The sequence below is a fragment of the Diadema antillarum genome, unplaced genomic scaffold, assembly GCF_040938485.1.
Source record: "Diadema antillarum isolate AM-2024a unplaced genomic scaffold, OU_Dant_1.0 scf00000049, whole genome shotgun sequence".
NCBI classification, from domain to species: Eukaryota; Metazoa; Echinodermata; class Echinoidea; order Diadematoida; family Diadematidae; genus Diadema; species Diadema antillarum.
In genome coordinates, this window is record NW_027270938.1 from 3,434,150 (window position 1) to 3,454,937 (window position 20,788).

At 37.6% G+C, this 20,788-nt stretch overlaps 1 protein-coding gene across 1 annotated transcript; it reads right to left on the minus strand.

Annotated features, from left to right (window-relative positions):
• Nucleotides 1-3,217: 3,217 nt before the first annotated feature.
• On the minus strand, nucleotides 3,218-14,020 carry LOC139715511 (uncharacterized). The gene is made up of 5 exons (XM_071627081.1): nucleotides 13,960-14,020; nucleotides 9,508-9,551; nucleotides 8,759-8,932; nucleotides 4,762-4,876; nucleotides 3,218-3,378 (listed from the first exon to the last, which is right to left on the minus strand). Exons 1-5 carry the CDS (start codon nucleotides 13,982-13,984, stop codon nucleotides 3,236-3,238), a joined length of 501 nt encoding a protein of 166 aa, XP_071483182.1. The 5' UTR covers nucleotides 13,985-14,020; the 3' UTR covers nucleotides 3,218-3,235.
• Nucleotides 14,021-20,788: the final 6,768 nt, after the last annotated feature.

A 20,788-nucleotide genomic window follows, 5' to 3' on the forward strand; every position in this document is an offset into this window, starting at 1 on the left:
TGTGGGGATTGATGAAATACTGCTGAACAAACTCCCGGATCTTTGCTGAAAGTGGCACACATGATTAATCAGTTGATGTCACTGATTTGTATATTTCAGAATAAAGAAAAAAATCAATGAACACTCAAAACAGCGTATATCTCTATCCACTCTATAAACCAGTATACACTCCAGGGCTGTAAACACAGCTTGCAGTTTGCAAGATAAGCGTCGACAAACGGCTTTTTCAATCATTCTGTTCAGAAATATAGCGTATTACCTTTATACATATCTATTTCTCTATCAATGTGTCTATCAATTTAGCCATGCATCCATCAATATCCATATTCATATTATCTCTGTCTATCTCTGTTTATCTATCTATCTATCTATCTATCTATCTATCTATCTATCTATCTATCTATCTCTATCAATCTACCTGGCTACTAGTATCTCTCTATCTATTTATCTATCTATCAATCTATACATGTTTTAGCGATTGGGGAAGTGAGCTACATTTCATCCATTTAGGGTCCTTGGTGTGTATGTCGCATGGATACTTGTAGGTTCATAGGTAACTCGCGAATTTCAACCCCTGTCTTCCTCACCCCCTCCCCCCCCCCCCCCCCCCCCACACACACACACATGCACAAGGAATAAATCGATCCGGTATCACTAATGCCGGGACGGCAAGAGCTAATACAGTTAGGGATGATAATATTGTCAACTGGAGAAAAACCACTTTCGATTCACGCTACTTTTCTCGCTTCCTCTACACTATTGCTCAGAAAGAAGAAAAAAGAAATATCGTCCTTGAATTTCCACCACATCTCTGTAGAGATGCCCGTTTACGTCCAACTCACTTTGAGAGCTTGGATGTTGGAGCCTTCATTGTTCCAGCGGAGCCTGCTTATAAAAAGGGAAGGTAGCTTACTCTCTAAGCCATGTAAATGGGTCATCCCTGGGAAACCCGATAAACGTAATTTAGAGACGGGAAAATGTATCGCTTTCGAAATTGTTTCCGTCATCATAGCACTAGTACATGGAGAGATTGGGTAAAAAAAAAAAGAACCTTCCTGCGAGCAAAGCACTAGCATGAACGATTTAAAAAAAGCAACAAAACCCTCCAGCAACACAGGATGACGCTTTAATCACCTAAAATCTTGCCAACTCTATATAGAGGGATGCGCTTGTTGCCTAAACATAGCTTGATTTTAGGGAACGGAGAATTTCCTCCAGTCCCGTCTTTCTTTCCGATCTTTCTTTTAAAACTTTCATTTTCAATCCCTATGTACTAGTTTGCTTTGCAATGGTTTCATTTTTCATTTTTGCGAAAGACAGACGGGCCTTTTTTTCATTCAATATAAAACGCAATCTACCCATCTCTCGCTATCAACTCAAGGTCCCGTGTGATCTGGTCATTAACCCTCATGGCACTATTATAACAATGACTGTCATTGGCATTGTACTCACCACAGGTCGCTAATGGTACACCTAATTGGAGAGAGGAGTTAAAGGGATGGTAGACGTATTGTATTGGTTGAGATTGGACTTCAGGTTTCCCACTTTTTGTCAGATAATGAGAAACCTTATTATGAAGCATGAGAGAACATACAATTCTAAGAGGAATTCAAAGTATGTATTTGACGAAAATTGGTTTTGAAATGGCTGAGATACCCAAAAATAATTAGAGGTCCTAATAAAAGGTGGGGCCCATCTTTTATTAGGACCACTTCATTTTACTTTACTTTTGAATATCTAGTCATATTAAAAACAATTTTCATCTAATAAACTTTGAATTCCTTTTAGAATTGTATGCTCTTTAATATTTTACTAGTGGTTTCTAATTATCTTGCAAAAAGTTAAAACCCGAGTCCCCCATCTCAACCAAAACTACATCATCACTTTAACCATGATGCAGAATCAATATTACATATGCGAAGTATTGCGAACCGAACGAATTCAGAGTGAAGCGGAAATAGAGCATGACAGACGGCGAAAGGGAGACTTAATGTACTCTCGTCGAAAGTGAGATTCTCCAAACGAGATCTGGGAGTGGGATGGGAGACTGCGCTGTCGGATCAACGTATTGTGAAAGGAGCCATGTGCTGGTGTAATACACAGGTGTGTATGGGAATGTGTGGACCTAGAAACATGGAATCTGTGAGAAGAGACACGATTTCAACATGAGCATTAACTCTGCACCACGGCGAAGGAACATAGATAGAAGAGGTAGGGAGAGAAGAAGAAAAAGAAAATGAAGAAGAAGAAGAAGAAGAAGAAGAAGAAGAAGAAGAAGAAGAAGTAGAAGTAGTAGTAGTAGTATTAGCAGTAGTAGTAGTAGTAGTAGTAGTAGTAGTAGTAGTAGTTTGGTAATTGACTCTAGACACGAGATGTAGTAACGAATAAATATGTATTGAAGTCTGACCCTCCGGCATTTTCAATGAGCGTTATGAGAGCTTACTGGATTTAAAGAGAAAAAGTCATTGTGAACAATCGATTTCAGCTATAAGTGAGTCACTTGAGCCCTATGTAACACAAATAGAAGAGAAAAAGAGATAAGCAGCGCAACAGAACTATAATAGTATATTAGCATCTGCTTTGGAAATTAGTGTACAAATGTATCTTGAAAAGTTGCAACAAAATAATTCATTTTATGACTATATACAATTTATGTCTCTAAATCTGAGGCTATATGAATTTCTATAATGCAGCTTCTGAGTGACGTGCAGACATAACTTTATGAAATACTAAGTGAACGTTTATCCCATTGCTCGTATACGTCATTATTGAGACAACCTGTGATAAGGTTGCTGCAAACAAGTACAACCCTGGAAAAAAAAAAACAGAGCATGGGGAAATACAAACTCGAAATTTCTATCACGATTCCCGTAAAGCCTGTACACGTAGTCAACAAGTTGCCATCTGGAGAAGATGACAGTTAACTACGATGATTACAATAAAAACCAGGAAGAGGAAGGCATGGTGAAAGGTGAGAGTGATTGCCGATCAATATATATAATATTGCTAAATAGAAAGAGATAGAGAGGGGGGGGGGAGAGGAGGGGGGGGGGAGAGAGGTGGGTAAGGATGGGTCGAAGTGGAGGTAAAAGGAGAGTAATAAATCGATAACGGACAGACCCTAAAACGAGACACGTCTAGACATTACGCAAAGTCGCAGAAAAGGCCCAGAAACAGTAATTTGGGGTTCGTTCCGGTCCCCATCATCTTGTCGGCCCGTTCTTCCTCGAATCGACTATAAAGACGAGGCTGGCAGGAGTTGTCTCCAATCCCCGCCTCTGTCCAGGTAATCCCTGGCCTGCACGAGCCAGTGTCGGATGACCTGGAGATTCCCTGGCGTCTGGACCGAGGCTGCTGCATTGGTTCCTCGAACGGGATCTGTGTATAACAAGGTTTGATTATTTTTGATTGAATTAAATCAATTTGATTAAATCCCAAAACATAATAAAGCAGGTAAGCAATTAAGCAAATAAGGAAAGATAAATGAAAATGTAAACAGCATAATCAATCTGAGTGATGTTCATCATCATGAAGCTTCGTTAATCGTTAAATGAAATCAGGTGTGTTAGTCCGAAGGTTCGTTATTCGGGAACACATGCACAAATTCCTTATACCTAGATGTTCGTTAATCCAAAAATGAAAAAAGCTTCTATTTTCTCAATACTATAACGAACCTCCGGGATGACGAACCTTATTTCGTTTTGGGATCAACGAACCTTCAGAATACGGATCCTTTTCCATTTGAGATTAAGGAACCTTCGGAATAACGAATTGTAACCACCAATCCAGGGTTAGTGCATGAATAAATGAAACACCTCCCCCCCCCCCCAAAAAAAAAAAAGAAAAGAAAAGAGAAAAGAGAAAAGAGAAAGAGCATTACATTTATTAAATTCATTAGAATAAGTCTTATTTCGTGAGCATCTTTAGTGTAAAAAAAAAAATACATATAAGAGAAAACGTAAGCAAGAATATTAATCAAAAGCAGCAGGAAATGTCATATTGCGAGAATCTTCAATATCCGGCGGAATTCACTTGAAATTTGATACTGATGTGGAGAAATGTCTGAATTACAAAGTGTTCATACCTTTAGGGACCGCAAGAGAAGCGGTTTTGAAATGTCCTCTAATACCCTTCATGAGTGAATTCATCTAATTTGATTTCTCGAATTCTAATACTTTCCATATCGCTAAAGTAAACGAAGGATATTATCCTTACGAGAGAACGAGGAATCTGATACACCTACCGTTATTAAAAAATATATATATTTTGCCATTATTTAAAAAAAATGAAAATCCATTATCACGTAACACAATTCAGTCATTGTGAAGGAGACGTTTAGTCATCTCACATTTGCATCACTTATTTCTCAATATCAATTTGATTTCGAACAAAACTAACGTTTATTTCTATTTCCGTAAGTTAAGATATGAATGACTCAGTCTTTGACTACATGATTAAATGTTACCTCAACATTAAGAAGGGCAACGCCAGCATAATATTTCCTTCATTACTCGTGAATGTTGTGCCTATAAGGGCAATTTGATTGAAAATTGAATAGCATATACAAGACCCCATTAAGCGCCCAATGACACAATTATACCACGTTAAGATAAAGGAAAAGCGGAACCATGTCAGCATACAAGAAATTATAACACAAATACACACCCACACCCACCCACACACACACACACACACACACACACACACACAAAAATACACATAAACATACGCAATAAATAGGCCTACATGAATAATGCTTACTTTGGATGTACATCATGGTACTCGTTGCCCCCGCCTTCAGAAAGTGCTCTTGATTGGATCTCAGTGTGATAGCACTTCGAGCAAAGTCGAAAGAGGCGTAGAACTTGAAGAAATCCTGTCAAGGTAATGATACACAATGCTGCTATGACATTACTTCATGACCAGTCTCCCCGAGAATTCTTTACTACGGACTTCAAGAGTGTCTATCAATGATCTCCATGTATTCGCCAATTAGCTTAATTGTCAGGAATGTGTCCTGCGGCAAGGACATTTATGTTACGATCTGTATGATTCAAAGTATACCTTGCAATATGATTGGTAATGGAGACTCATGTTGTGCAAAACTAAAAAAAAAACAACTTCTCATTTTTATGAATGCCTTTGATGGTTGATGTTATAACTAGAAAATCCATTCTCTCTCAAGAAGAGTTCTAATTGTGTTGGACTACTGAGATTTTATGGTCACTTTCTGTCAATGATTAAAAAAAAGAGCAATATAAAGCGGGGTTCCCACTATCACGATTGGCGCCACGATTGAAATCGTGGTCTTAATCGTGAAGGAATCGTGGTGATCTTATCAAATCTTATCAGATCTTGACGTCAGTCGTGGCAATTGCATCAATCGTAGAAAAATTTTGGACGGTTCAAAAATTTTCTACGATTAACACGATTAATTGTTGATCGTGATCATCGCATCAGGTTGTCTTGGATCGTATTAAAACGCAGCAAATCTCATCTAATCGTACTTCTTAATCGTGTTGATCGGGATCGACTTTTTCACTTCCCTCCTACTTATATATATATATTTATTCTTCTTCTTTTTTATATTTGCCCGTATTTTGCTCCAAGATCGTACATATTTTGTCTTCCGCGAGTATTAGATATTTTTATAAATATCCTTATTATAACTATACATTGTTTTACCATAACACAGACGCACAAAAACGGAGTTCCCCGTAATCAATTTGGGGTAATTTTTAACGAAAAAATAGCAAAACTAAAACGACTGTGGTATGTCTGCACGTATTGACTAAGGTCAGTATAAAAATGAGAATGATTTCCCGAATCGTTTATGAGTGAGCACACATCAAAGGCAAATTTGATTACTTTTTAGAACTATACTACAGTAATTGTTGTTGTTGGGTTGTTTGTTTGGTTTTTCTTTTTCTTTTTCTTTTTTTTTGGGGGGGGGGGGGGTAAAGTATTGTTTCTTGTGTATTGTATATAATTATCAATCGCTGTTTTTGTTTCATCATCCATCATTTTTGACCCCTTCACATCTATTGTAACAATTTTCATGTTTTGTTTTTTGTGGCTTGGTTTTTAGAGGAAAATAGCTGTGTCTACTCTCATTAAACTGCAAAATCCATTTATTTTAAGATTGTTGTCAGATAATGCAGCCAAGATCTAGCAGCCCATGTCAACTGAACATAAGAAAGAGTAGTTGTGTCTTCATTGAGTAAGCATGTACACTTAAAGATGGAGCAAAAACTGCAAAACTGTACTTTTGATATTGAATAGGGGAGGGCTGGCACAATGAATCCTAGAATAACACCACTGAAACATTCACAGGAAGCAGAATGTTTCTCATACCCCACGAAAACTTTTGTGACTTTTGAAAAGTGACCATTGTCACTCATACATGGCTATAAGAATCACTGTCATTTTTCACATAGAGGTTAGTTAATAAGTGTAACAATACCCCTGCGAAATAATTTTGCTTCAAATTTATTTTGTGTTAAAAAGTGACATTAGGGGAGTTACTTTTCTGTTGTGTGTATATCGGTTTTGTTAAACACTGTTAAAAAAAACTATTTATCAAGCTTAACCCACCAAACTTCCATTTCCGACCTTTTCTTTCTTATGATTGAGTCACATTTTGCCCATGTATTTCTTCAACTAGTATGTTTATTGATTCATGTAAACAAATGACGTGTATCTAAATTTCATTTGGAAATGTAATAGTTACATTGTACTTAATTTATTTATATGAAATTGTCATATTATATACTTTGGTCCGAAATGAAATGAAAATGAAATGAAATGAAACTTTCAATACCCCATGAGATAACGACATTTTGAAATAGAAAGGCATATATACGTACTATGCGAATATGAAATCAAACACATAAGCAATACTATAAGTTCGGTCAACTTTCTTATACTGAGCCTATAACACATAATAATGTCAGCATTCAAAAAGATTCAATCCTCTTTTTAAGCTTCCATTTCATCATATTTTCTTCATGTGTTTCAAACGAAGGCGAAAACATTTGTCTTTATCTTTTTTTTTGGGGGGGGGGGGGGGAGAGGGGGCAATGATTTGATCTTGCGTATGCATTTTTTTTTTTGGGGGGGGGGGGGGTGCTGAGGCCGAGCATGTCGATTCAATAATCTTTAGGTTGAATTAGAAGAGGGAATTTCTGACGTTGTGGCTGGCCTAGGCGCTGCTTTCTCTCTGATGATAACGTAATCGTCATTCGCAATATTGCAAAGGTCACGTTGTCGTCATCCTCAGTCAACCCTTGCCATCATCAATGGTTGTGGATAAATAGGCCTAATCACTCTTCAGAAGTTATAGAAATAATGAAATACATTGTCAATCGGACCATAATATTCCCATTCGGGTCCAATCGCACCTTAAATCGAGTCGCTTTTGATCCCGATCGTGAAAGGTATCGTATCTTATCTCAACAGCCCGCATTGCTTCGCGGTATTCGTACTGGAACGTATCAGAACACAGCTACACGCACCAGATCGGGGATCCCGATCGTAATGATCGTGTTAGATCGAAACCAATCGTAGACTCAATCGGGACAATCCTATCGGGTCATATTTGAATCGGAGAGCACATCATGACAGATCGTATTACTTGAAATAGACCAATCGTGACCATATCGCATCCCAGCGAACCAACACGTATTGACTCGCATAACCTCGTATCCAAACGTGAAATTTCAGACGAGTTCAACAAATTTTCCACGATCAGTTACGAATGTCCAATCGTGGCGTTCGCAATGGATCGCACGATAGTGGGAACCCCGCTTAATGATTCAGATATCAAACTTCAGATCAGATACAATGAAAACTCAAAGGTGATAGATCCTTGGGATTTAAAGGAAATTAGCCAAATAATAGAAAACCCAGCAGTTAATAGTGTGTATTATTTTGCGCATTTGAGACCACAAGAAAGAGGTTGCTATGCATAGGGTATCCTCTGTATCATAATATATCTCTGTATCTACTTTTCATTGCGTTCAATTTTTAAGCCGTTTGCCTCCAAGATAATTATTTACAAGCTGTTCTCGTACATCCACGCAATACGCTGTATCCTGTCATAAGAAATAATACGCATAATGATATTATACGACGTAACATTACAGTACACAATTTCTTTTATAACGCATTGTTTTCACTTATACATTGTATTTGGATGTTGAAATCGTGCCTCTCTTGCATATAAAATGTCAAGAAGAGAAGCTTTATAATCTTGAACACAGGATAAATTCGTGAATTCAACTCGACAAATTATTCTTGCCAGAGGCAGCTTTACTCTGAAAGTCTATCATTATGATTTGTTTGAACATTCTTAACCAATATTTTGGCTACAACACAGGAATAATCAATTACAAAAATGTACCAGAATAGCATAGAAATCTTCCTCTCTGATATTTTTCCAATATTTCCGATAATCGACGGTATTTCATTCTGATAATCTTGGTGTGTCTAAATATCTTCTTTTTTTATCTTTTGTTTTCCAATATTCATGTATGGATATCTTGCTTATCAAACTTTCTCAATCAATGGAAATAGTGTCTAGATTCCTTAAAATGCAGTTCGAAACTTAAGATCTTGACATTACTAATCATCTGATTTTTTTTTTTAATTCAACTCAAACTAGGCTTGCTGATTGGATGCTTATCTCCCACATCTTTTGCTGACTCTTGGTGATACACCGTACAAGAACGTGATCCCGCATAAATGCATCTTTTGTCACCTTGAGGAGTGAAGGCATACTGATGTCCCCAAGGATGGAGGTAGCAGCGACCTGCCGGAAGCGGAAGTAAGGGTCTTGACCGATGTCTCCGGGAGTGAAGACTCTGTTTTCCAACAGACCACAGATCTCCCGGATGTCAACTTTCTCCAGAGCATTTGGATAGTGTGCCCATTCCTGGATAAATGTTCCAACATCGCATTAGTTGTTTCAGTTCAAAGACGGTTGGTCAATGACCTAAACACTAGCCAGAAATAACATTATGTTTTACAACGCTTGTATATAGCAGAAAATTGAATTTTATCATATATTTTTTTAACATTATAAATGGAAAAAATTGTGAGGTGCTGACATGATCAACTCACTCATGTGCATATAACACAATTATTCGAGAGCCGTTTTGTAAAACCTAGCAATATTTAAAACTACGTCCTTGATTTCAATCTGATTTTGGTAAAAACATGCCACTGTTATACCTGGTATATCTTTTTGAATTAAACTCAAGTTTTTTTCTTGTCTGGAATTGCCTTGATAATATACGACCAGCTTATTTTTTTCAGGCATTGACCAATCCATCCGAAGTGAATAACAATAAAAACTTTGACAATGTTCCTCGCATTACTGTGAGTCTGGTTCCGTCTGATTGTTTAGCACTTCAGCGTCGTCTAATATCACATCCATTTATGAATGGTATAAATTAATATACACATGCGTCCTTTAAATTCGTTACATCTGTCCTTTGGCACGCTTACCCATCGCAAAGGATGCAGTACCGGGAGTCTGCCCAATCCCCTTTCTGATTGGTCGTCAAAGAATGCCATATGGAGGGCGACAACACAGAAAATGAACGCAAATAAAATTGAGGAATGTCACAAAAACGTTTCATATTCAATTGTGCAATTTTGAACAAGCTGATTTGTTTTCCCTCATCATTTCGTATTATTGTACCTTCCACGAACTATAATCATGTTTACGTCTGTGATACATGTTGATTCAAACACAAAGAACTATATATGACACATGATAAAGTGAAAGCAATCACGAACTTTTTTTAAAACATCCGTTAGTGTGCTGCATTCTCCGCCACCCCCCCCCCCCCCCCACAATAATCATTTCATCTCCGCATCCTGTATGTGCATATCGCACATAGTTTTCAGGCTGAAATTTTCAGTCTTGTGTACCTGGTGGCTTTTTGTTTTATATTTGTAAATGGGAGTTTCTGCAATTTACAAGCATTGCTTCTCAGCAGGTCTCCTATCTTTTCCACCTGATGTATGAATATGTTAAGTCTCTTATCAGCTATCTGCATTGTCTAATCATTGATTTTTGTTTTCGCCCAAAACTTTTGTAATTTTTTATTCTTGGTGGTATTGAACAAATAAATTGATATTGAAATTGAAATGGTTGACTACCCCCACCCCCATATGCATCCCTGCTTATCGCGTTGAAATATTAAATCTTACATGTACCGATGCATGTATGGTTGCATGTATACATTGTAAACAGTCATGAAAAATAATATACAGGTCATTGCTTGAACAAGTTACTAGTAGATCGAAAAGGAATTCCAATGGTGTGTAAGATAAAATTACTAATCAAAGATCAATATCTAAACTCGCCTAGCATTTCTAAAGTCTTGGAAAGTATACTCTCTAAAAAAAAATCGAGTGAAAATATTCACTCTTATAAGAGTGAATACAAAAAAGAGTGAATTTCGAGTGAAATTGGAGTGAATTTTGAGTGAAAATGTTCATTTTCACTCATTTTGGAGTGACGTCAGGGATCACTATCTTCGAGTGATCCCTGACGTCACTCCAAAATGAGTGAAAATGAGCATTTTCACTCAAAATTCACTCCAATTTCACTCGAAATTCACTCTTTTTTGTATTCACTCTTTTTAGAGTGAACATTTTCACTCGATTTTTTTTAGAGAGATATATTCGAAGTTATTTGTAAGAGACTATGGACAGTTTTCTAATCTTTTATAAACCCCCTTATTACATACAGAAAATTTCTAGATTCGTAAAAGGATACTCGCTCTACTTGGCAAGGACACCATCTTGTAAAAATGTTTTATAAACGCGGGAGGCTTGCCACCCTCTCCCCCTATAAACATGATAAAGGTAATTACCGTCTTTAGGTGAAAATCATCGATAAATTCTGTTTATATGTGCATCCTTTATCAACCGACATCTATACATAAACAAAAAATAAAATAAAACAAAACAAAACAGAACAAAACAAAAAACCGCAATATTGTACTCTTCCATTTCTCTGGTTTATGCTACGCGATCGATATGACCATGCACTTTAAAAATCCATATCCATGCTGACTATGTATGGCCGGGTGCAACTAATATTTATCATTGGGAAGATGCAAACGCCAATACATTTCCCTTTTTGATCTGCAGACAAAGCTCATTTACCAGATACATCAATGTACTACTTAGTACCTAGTTAAAATACATTTGCGTGTTCATTGCACATAAAGGCCGTGTCACACGGCCTTTCTTTGTTGATATCTTTCATTGCTGTTATGTCGGGCAAGTTACCCTCTTCTATACGCCCTGGTAGGACACTGAACTGTGTATACTTCGTAGTTGTTTTTATTGCTCTTGTATTCTTAATTCAATGTAATTTTTATTTGACAATAGCAACACTGTATCATGTCTATGTGTGCGTGAAATGTGAATACATCACTGTAATCTAAAATCATAATACTGAGCCGTAGGTATCCAAAGAAAGTCTAGAGTGCAAACCCCTTAGAAAACATTTCAGATTCAGCGATGAAAAAGTACACCTGTACGTATTTACTGTGAGTTTGATCTGGCAAGCCTGGTATCGGAAGGTTTCTATCACCCTCTTTTTCCTGCTCTTTCTGTCTCTCCTATTATCCCCCTAACCCGCGAGCATCATGTTGGACCCCCTTCTTTTATTGCATTAACGTATTGTATTATCGGTTGCCAAAGGGTCAAGCTTATAGCTTATTATTGGCGACCGTTCTGTATGGTAATTCGTATCACATGTATCGTAATGTTGTCTTAAATGCATTTGTAATCAAAATTGTTGAAATTGTTGAAACTAGCTATAATGAGTTTCATATTTGTATATCATTATGTTTGATTATGTTGAAAAAAAAATGTAAATGTTGCCATACGGAGAATGAATAAATCAAATCAAATCAAATCAAATCAAATCAAATCAAATCACACCATTCCGGGCAAGCTACGCGGGCTTCTGGCGAGGAGGTAGTTTCCAGCACGTAGAAGATTTTCAGCGGGCGAACAAGAATGTTTGCAATTTTCATTCATGCCTTGTCATACCGTATCTGGGAAAGTTTTGCGGCTTGACTTGCGGGGAAACAAATTTACTCCCCGGAGCTCTCCGCAGTTGGTCCGCACCTGACAGTATCTAGCGCGTATCTCGCCTGTAGTTGCCCGGAGGTGCTCACGCAAGTCCGATTTAACCGCAACCAAGTTTTGAGCATGACCAAAACTTTTTCCGGGTGAGTCGCGCGAATGCCCGGAGAGGTCCACGCAGAACGCCAGTAAGAGGCCCTTAGCGGCAGCACTTCCCAGGCAACTCCCACGCAGGTACTTCGCAGTCCCGTATGCAGCCAAAATAATGAAATTCTGTGGGATTTCAGCCATTCCATCAGAGGAATTCCTTCACTGAGTTGTCAGCCCCCACGCGACTGGTACAAAGGTCAGACAGTATACTCGCAAGTATAATTTAAGAAGAACGCGTCCAGCAAGTAAGACACACGCGCTGACTTGCTCAAATCCTATCTCGCCCTCAGGAATGTCCGGTATGCTAGAAAATCCCTACACGTAACAAGCCCGGGTAGCTTGCCCGGAAAGGTGTGACAGGGCCTAATTACGGTTGCGGGTAAAAAAATATGCGTGCGCACCACACGGTTGAGATACGTGCTAGGTACTGTCATGTGCGGATCATCTACGAGGACCTCCGGGTAGTCAAAATTGGTCTTTGCAAGTCGCACGCAAGGCTTGCCCGGAAAGATGTGACACGGCCTTAAGGGGCAAGCATTTAATATTCTAGTTCACAAGATCCCTTCACCATCGCTATATACGTATATATGAAGCACACATTATTATTACCCAGTCAATTCTTTCCTTGGCATGTGTTGATATGAGAAGCATTTGTGTATTGTAGGACTATCACTATTCTTAAAGGACAAGTTCACCTTCATAAACATAAGGATTGAGAGAATGTAGCAATATTAGTAGAACACATCATTGAAAGTTTGAGGAAAATCAGACAATCCGTTCAAAAGTTATGAATTTTTGAAGTTTTTGTGCAGTACCCGCTGGATGAGAAGACTACTGCAGTGTATGAATAACTTAGATGTCACATGCGTACAACAATATAAGGAAAATATAAAGAGAATTTCACAAAATTCCATCTTTTGAAAAAAGTACACATTCCCCTGACTCGTTACCGACAAATGTTATGGGTAATATTATTCCCCCTGCCTTTAGAAAGAGGCAAGTCAAGTGCACTTTTATTATGCCAAAGAAGTGAAAATATGTTGAATTTTCTTTTACATTTTCTTTGACTGTTGTACGCATATGACTCACAAGCTGTAGTAGTCTCCTCATCCAGCGGTTCCAACACAAAAATTTAGAAAATTCATAACTTTTGCATCGATTGTGCAATTTTCCTCAAACTTTCACTGATGTGTTCTACTAATATTGTTGCATTTTCTCAATCCTTATGTTTATGAAGGCGAACTTGTCCTTTAATTGTAATGTTTCAAATGATTTAATCCCATCTTTGTCGTTAAAACATAGAGAGAGATTAAAGTTTACTTTCGAGTTTACCAAACGGAGAACGCAGAACTACTGACTCATATAATAGGCCTAAATTATGATTCATGTAAATATCATACTTTTCTGGAAATGCCGCCGGCGCGGCGTTAGTGCATACGTGTACATAATAATGCATTCAGGGCCCCGTCTTATAAAGCCTTCAAATCAATCACAAGTCCCCAAATCAATCGCAACTTGCATTGCAGCACACACAAAACTTGTGATTGATTTCTATCACAAGTCTTTATAAGACAGGCCCCAGAAGCACATTCCCAGGTTGGCCTGAGCTCGTTCAAGATGTCTCTCATTGTGATTTAACTTCTCCCCACCCCCTTCTTTCTGTGAACTTACAACCTCCTCAATTTCCCCACTCACCGCTCTGTAGAAAGTGGATGACCATTAGAATCCAGGCGAAGGAGCTGAGAGATCCTCTGGTGGCCTCAGACAGTCCATGGCGTTCAGCCCACTTTTTCACGAAAAGTCCAAGCGCTCCGATCTTCCAGTCACCTGTTGAGTAATGCAAGCAGTGATGGATCAGTAGACCAGTCATCGATGTGCTGTTAAACCCCTCTAATTCATTAAATGGACATCTTTGTTGAAGAGAGTGTATTCAAATTCATTCGTAAACACAATGATTGTATGAATTTGTGATCACATACGTCATCATAATACCGATGATTACACATCACGTTAAACAACTTGTAGAGTAGATGAACTTGAAAAATCTATTATGGAATAATGCTGTACCCCTTGATTCACATGGATTCGTAATGACGTGTGTATACATTTTTGCATGGTTAAAGGGATGGTGTAGTTCTGGTTGAGATGAGGGCTTCAGGTTTCCAACTTTTTTGTGAGATGATAAGAAGTCTCTCATAAAATGTAAAAAAAAAAATGTAATATTAATGAGCACACAATTCTAGAGGAATTCAAAGTTTATTTGATGAAAATTGGTTTTGAAATGGCTGAGATATCAAAAAACAAACGAGGTCCTAATGAAAGATGGGATCCGCCTTTTATTACGACTACTTTGCTTTGCTTTGTTTTTGGATATCTCAGCCATTTCAAAGCCGACTTCCATCAGCTAAACTTTGAATTCCTCTTAGAATCGTATGTTCTTTGATATTTCATAAGTGCATGGTTTCTTGGTATCTCGCAAAAAGTTAAAATCTGAATCCTTTATCTCAACCAAAACTATACCACCCCTCTAAATTTCAAGATGAAATTTCGCAACTCAAAATATCACGGACGGATTGTGTTACAATGTGTGGTCAGACAATTTTTGTCAAACATTTGAACCAGAGAGATAATAAATATTTAGGGTTTAGAGTGAAGAGTAACTGCATTTTCGAGCAGTCTTATATTTTTGATGTCAAATGAATACATATAAAAATGTCAATATGTCACACAGAAAATAAGAACGCGAGAGTATTTCACAGTTTCACGTTTCAACGAAACAGTAAGCCATAATCATATCTACCACAAATGCAGATCAGATGATGTGATGATGTCATATCCTGACACTTTTATTATGTCCGTTGGTTTTTGTTCGAACAAGGATATATCAACATGATCAATTACAGCAACCTTAACTCCCCCTTTTTAAAGTCATCAAGTTGTTGAAAAAAATCTACTCAGATTCAATACGAAGTAAACATTTCGATTTCTTTTCATTGTATTAAAAGAGGGGAACAATTATATGAAGGTCAACTGAAAAAAACAACAACTTGTTGGACATCTAAGCCCCATCCTATTGACACAAGGTTGTGAGAAATGATAACGTTTTGTGAAAACACGTGATGCTTGAAAGTGTCGTTTTAACCTTTAACATCGCATGTCTATGGAATCTATCTACCATTCTTTTATTCAATAGTGATCTTGATTTCGTCCATGTTACTCAGCTCTAAGTGAGAAATCAAGTCTACTTGAAACGGTCGTGAGCGAGGTCAGATTAGTAATGCGGGGTACATTAAAACAGCCTCAAAAGCATTAAAGGTTTCTGAATAAGAATGTTCGTTGCACTGACATTTCACCTGAGGGCGCTGCTAGACAAAAGCGTGACAGACTCAGACATGATAAACGAGGTAAAGATTACACAAGGGGAAAAGGGCATTGTGTCGTAAAGCTGTCGGATTACTGAATGACCCTTTTAGGTGAGTCGTGACACCCATTAACATGGCGCCTTCCTCATTGATGTGCAATTTTGTGATTAGTGGTCTCATTTTCTTTTCCCACGGCAGACATTCGTCAAAGCCTTCACTTACATTCGGAATACAGCTTCAGCAGGTACGTGTTGACGATGGCCTGACAGAAAGAGAAGAGTGAGGGGAAAAAGAGAGGGAAAAAAAAACCCCAGAAAGGGGCAAGAAAATTTAGTAACGGTGAGCGCAACACCTGAGTATGTCGTTAGGCTAAGCATGTTTCTAATCTAGGTGCCAAGACTTGAATGAAAATGAGGTATCTCAGCTCTTCTCGCCCACAATGTGATAAAAGCGTTTCGCATAATTGCATGATTCTTCATCCCGAAGCGATCAAACATAACTTTCTAAAAAAAAAAGAAGCCCCCCCCCCCCCAAAGAAAAAAGAAGTTCCAGTAATTTGGAAAGGTATTAAAGGAAGATCTCTTCTGTTACTGCTGCCGTACACCGCCTCACCAAAGAAAAGTAATTAAATCTGCAACATATTGCCCCTTTTCTTAAATAGGCTAAAGATGTTTTGAAAATAAGCCCGAAACAGATTTTTCTCTTATTCTGAGAATTTGTTGAAGATTCTTATCTTTGTTCATTTCAATTTGAGTGATGCAATTTGTAAAAATATATGCAATATATTGTTAACAATAGATAACATATTTTCAAATTAAAAAAGTTCTAATAATGGATGTACTATAGTGGTCTGGGCCATGCTGACCTGCTTCCTTAAAAATGTTGCTATTAACTAAGCATGTGACTCTATTAATATTTCTGATAGATCTGTAATAACTGAAGGCAATTAGTCTCCAAGCTGTAGGATGAGTCAGTTGTCTTAAATCTTCTCAAATTCACACATCTCTTAATCTAAACTATATTCTAAAAATTATCTATCAAAATGACTTTTTTGGGTCACATATATACACGTCCACACACACACACACATATATCTATACATATATATATATATATATATATAAATAGATTGAATTAAATTTATTTCACATCTCTTAAAAATGCATATCGGTATATATCTATATATATATATATATGAATATATAATCATATATATATACAGTGTATATATATATATATATGTATGTATATATATATACATTACACAGAACGTAACACGGAAATGTACACAAAACAATTTCGAAACACAAATATTTTGATACAAGGACTGTTGCTGTAAATTATAAAATAGTAAAACAATAAAAATGTAGCAGATGTGAGGGAAAGACAAAGGCCCATGGCCTATCAGTGGTCAAACCCTTGGTGGAATGCATCTTAATATATACAAGCTTTGAAGCTTATATTCTTTAAAAATTGTGTGACTTAAAGTTAAAAGACAAATACACGTAAAGGAACATGAATGAAGACGAGGGGAAAGACAAGCAGGCAAAATGAAAATTGAAAACAGTTACAGGAAGAAAGCACTGACATGAAAAGAATCAAATGAGAAAGAAAACGTAAGTACTGACAAAGATTTACTGGTAGTAATCCCAGAAAATGGGCCTATGTATATAACATTTAAAGATAAATCCAAAAAGAACTCTATTGGGGGAAATTAAAAAGTAATAACTATTGTGAGAATAGATCTTCATTAAATTTCCTTTTTAATGCAGACAAAGAAGATTTACTTCGGATAACAGTGGCTATGCTATTCCAAATAACATGGTCTTGATAAAAAAATAATAAACGATTTCTTAAAACATAAATGATTATATATAATGTGTGAATGTATAATGTGTGAGTATGTGTGTATGTAATACTGATCTTGCAAACAATCCTAACAGGCAATCAGTCATCACAATCGCTTCCTGCCGGCATACAACCTTAAACTCAAATGTGGTATACGTGAAGGCAATGATCATTTATACAGATTTGACAGTAGATATTGCATGACTAATAATTTGACATAATGATCCTTTAAAAAAGATAAAGTGATTTCCACAGTTGAACTCACCTCAGTATTATCGATGCAAATATCGATGTTCAGGCCGGTTCTGTGTAGTAATTAAAAAAAAAAAATGTGTTAGTATTCAGCGCAGTCATCATTTGGCACTCGACAGTAACCGTTCACTTCTACGTTTCTTCTAAATATAGCATGACACCAAGTAAGCACATGCTAGAATCTATCATAAGCTGGCAATTAGGAATGAATGACGATATACAGTTGCAAACATAAAAAAGAAATATATAATTGATAAGTAGAGACTAACAGTCATTTAAAAAATATACAACGAGATGGATTTAGCCGGAAGAGACTTGACATTAAAACAACGTAAACCCAAAGAGAGAAAGAGAAAGAGGGAATAAACGAGGAGCCGTGTGGAGTTAATGGTTTGGTTTTACACGCCATTCGAACGTAATTGCCACAAATGATGCCTTGGCATGGTTGATGCGGGATGAAGACTTAAGTGTAACCAGACCTTGAGTGCCACCAAGAATATAAAACAACAAGAACAACAACCCAAAAGTAGAGACAAACGACTGCTGCCAACGAAGATTGTAACGGTGCTTTTTAATACGCTGTTAATGCACACTGCTGATTGTTATCGATTATGGTCCAAATTATATTCGAAACATTAAGAACCAACATCAAATCAAAGTCACTTGAGCTCTTTTATTGTCCTTAAAGTAGGCCCGCATAAAGAATCGCCCTCTCTCGGACAACTCGGGGCAGGCACCAGACACGGAGCGAGTCGATCTGGAAAAGGCTGTGAATGTGACGTCACCGTATCGAGCCTGCACGCGCACGCTGCAGCTAGCTAGCTGCATGCATGTGATATGCATTGCTAGACTGTAGATCTATGTTTTTCTGCTCGCGATCGCCTCATCGTCAGGAAACTCGGAAGTTTAGTAAAATCAAATCTGTCACTGTAAAGTTCTGATTTAAAACTACGGGATTATCAAAGTAATATAACATTTCCGTGGAAATTCAAGCTTTTTGATATCAGTAAGTCATTATTTTACCGGTGTACAATCGTCTGCGATATTTCGTTTGTGGGAACATTGTACCTATTCACCTGGATGACGTTTTCTGTTTATATGAAATGCAATCAATAAAGATCACAAGAAAATGAATCTTTGATATTTCTTTTGTGTGATTTTATTTCATTTTTGTGTAAGCCTTTGCTTACACACGGCCATCTCTATTCCGCTATTCAAATATTGTTATCGGCCCTTTTGCGCCAACAGAAAATATGTACTGACTTTAGCAAAACGAACTAGAAAGGTTCTACACATGTCAATTTACTGATGAAATCTCACACGAAGTACTGCAAAAACTGTTATTTAGTAAAATTACAATATGGAGCTGAAATAAACATGTTAAACAATATTTATTAATTTTTAAAAGGAATCTCTTCAAAAGCTTTTTATTTAGATCAAATTTGTGGGGAATATTCCAGATATGCAAAATGAAATTGGCACCATTGTCCGAACGTGCTGCCCATAGAAAACTGTGTGTAAAAAAAGTAACGTTGCACTAACTATGCATTGATGATGATGAGCGATAGTTAATGGTTCGACATCACAGTTCAAACTATCTAACGAAGATGAGGACTGAGTGATTCTTAAAATCTAAATCCAAAAAATAGTCAACGGCAATCACGGTTTACGCCTAGTTAGAAGAAAACGGCACTCAGTACATATAGACTCTAGACTAGAACTAGGACTAGGACTAGTGAGCAGTCAAGGACCGAGAAGATTCTACTCGCCGCTCCGTCGACAGCTGTACGTGCACAGCGCTAATAATAGGCACAGCGTAAACGTTTCGTATGCAATACATACCCCGAATGGCCCTAGCCCTTCTGCCAGAACTTGAAGAAAGTCCAGACGAAAGTCCAGACTCCAAGGTCTAGCGTTGCCGCTAGAGGCCCTTGTGCTGCAGGCCCTGTTGTTTCTGTGCTGAATTTTGCAGGTAAGGTATCTGCTTTATGGATTTTCAATGTTTTTGTGGTCGAGATAAATCTCATGGTGGTCGTATTAACACCAAGGTCGTTTTAACATTCAAACGAAATAGTTACAGGGAAAAAATCAGTACCCCGGTATCATTAATATGTCTCATGCATTTTTGTGTGAATTTCTTACATATTTCCTTGTACATTTTGACCTTTTGTTTACTATATTTTTTTTTGGGGGGGTGGGGTATTATGGGTTTAAATTTTTACAATACTGTACTATTTCTTTTGGCTATGCAATTAAGGCCTGTATGCGTACGTTAAAAAATCAAGGGGTATTAATTGGTAAATCCAAATCAAAAATGCATTTTGAGGCCAGATATCTTGATTCAACAACAAAACTACCTTTGCTAATTTCCCCATTTTGGCATAGTCTAAAAAGTTAGGCCCTAGCTCAGACAAAGTCATGCTAATTGAATTGCTAACAGTTAGGCCCTTGCTCTCATTCCAAACTCAAAATCTCACAATCGAACTTCTTGAATCTTGTTCTGGTTCTATTGAACTGAAACTGAAAGGTCTCTATACTCTGATACTTTCCCAAATTCATGTTGATGGCCTGTGGCTGGGCTAATACATACTCACATTTCACATTATTCAATTTGATATAAAATCTGCTACAAATGGTGCTAAAACTTACCAATTTTGAACATTAGCTGGGTCAAGTCTACTGCGGAGATCGATTTCACCCGCGCCTTCGTCGCCATCTCTCTCCCGCTCCACTACCCGGCCAGCCACGGCGGGATTGCGAGGAAGAGGCTCGTTTTGATACGGTACAGGCTGGCGTTCAACTGCACCTGCACTGCCTGATGATCCTTCGACGTCACTTTCATCTTCGTCGTACTCGCCTATCTCCCCATGGTCGTTATCGTAAGAGTCCGAATCATCAAACGAATCCTCCGAATCTGGATCACATTCCAAAATGAGGTCCTCGATATCCAAGTCAGAGGTACCTTCTGCCATTTTCAACAAGAAAGTCTAGTCGGCTTCGCATCCTACACGTATTAGCTTGGCTTTGTATACAGCTAACGCTAGCTAGCGCTAGCTCGCGCT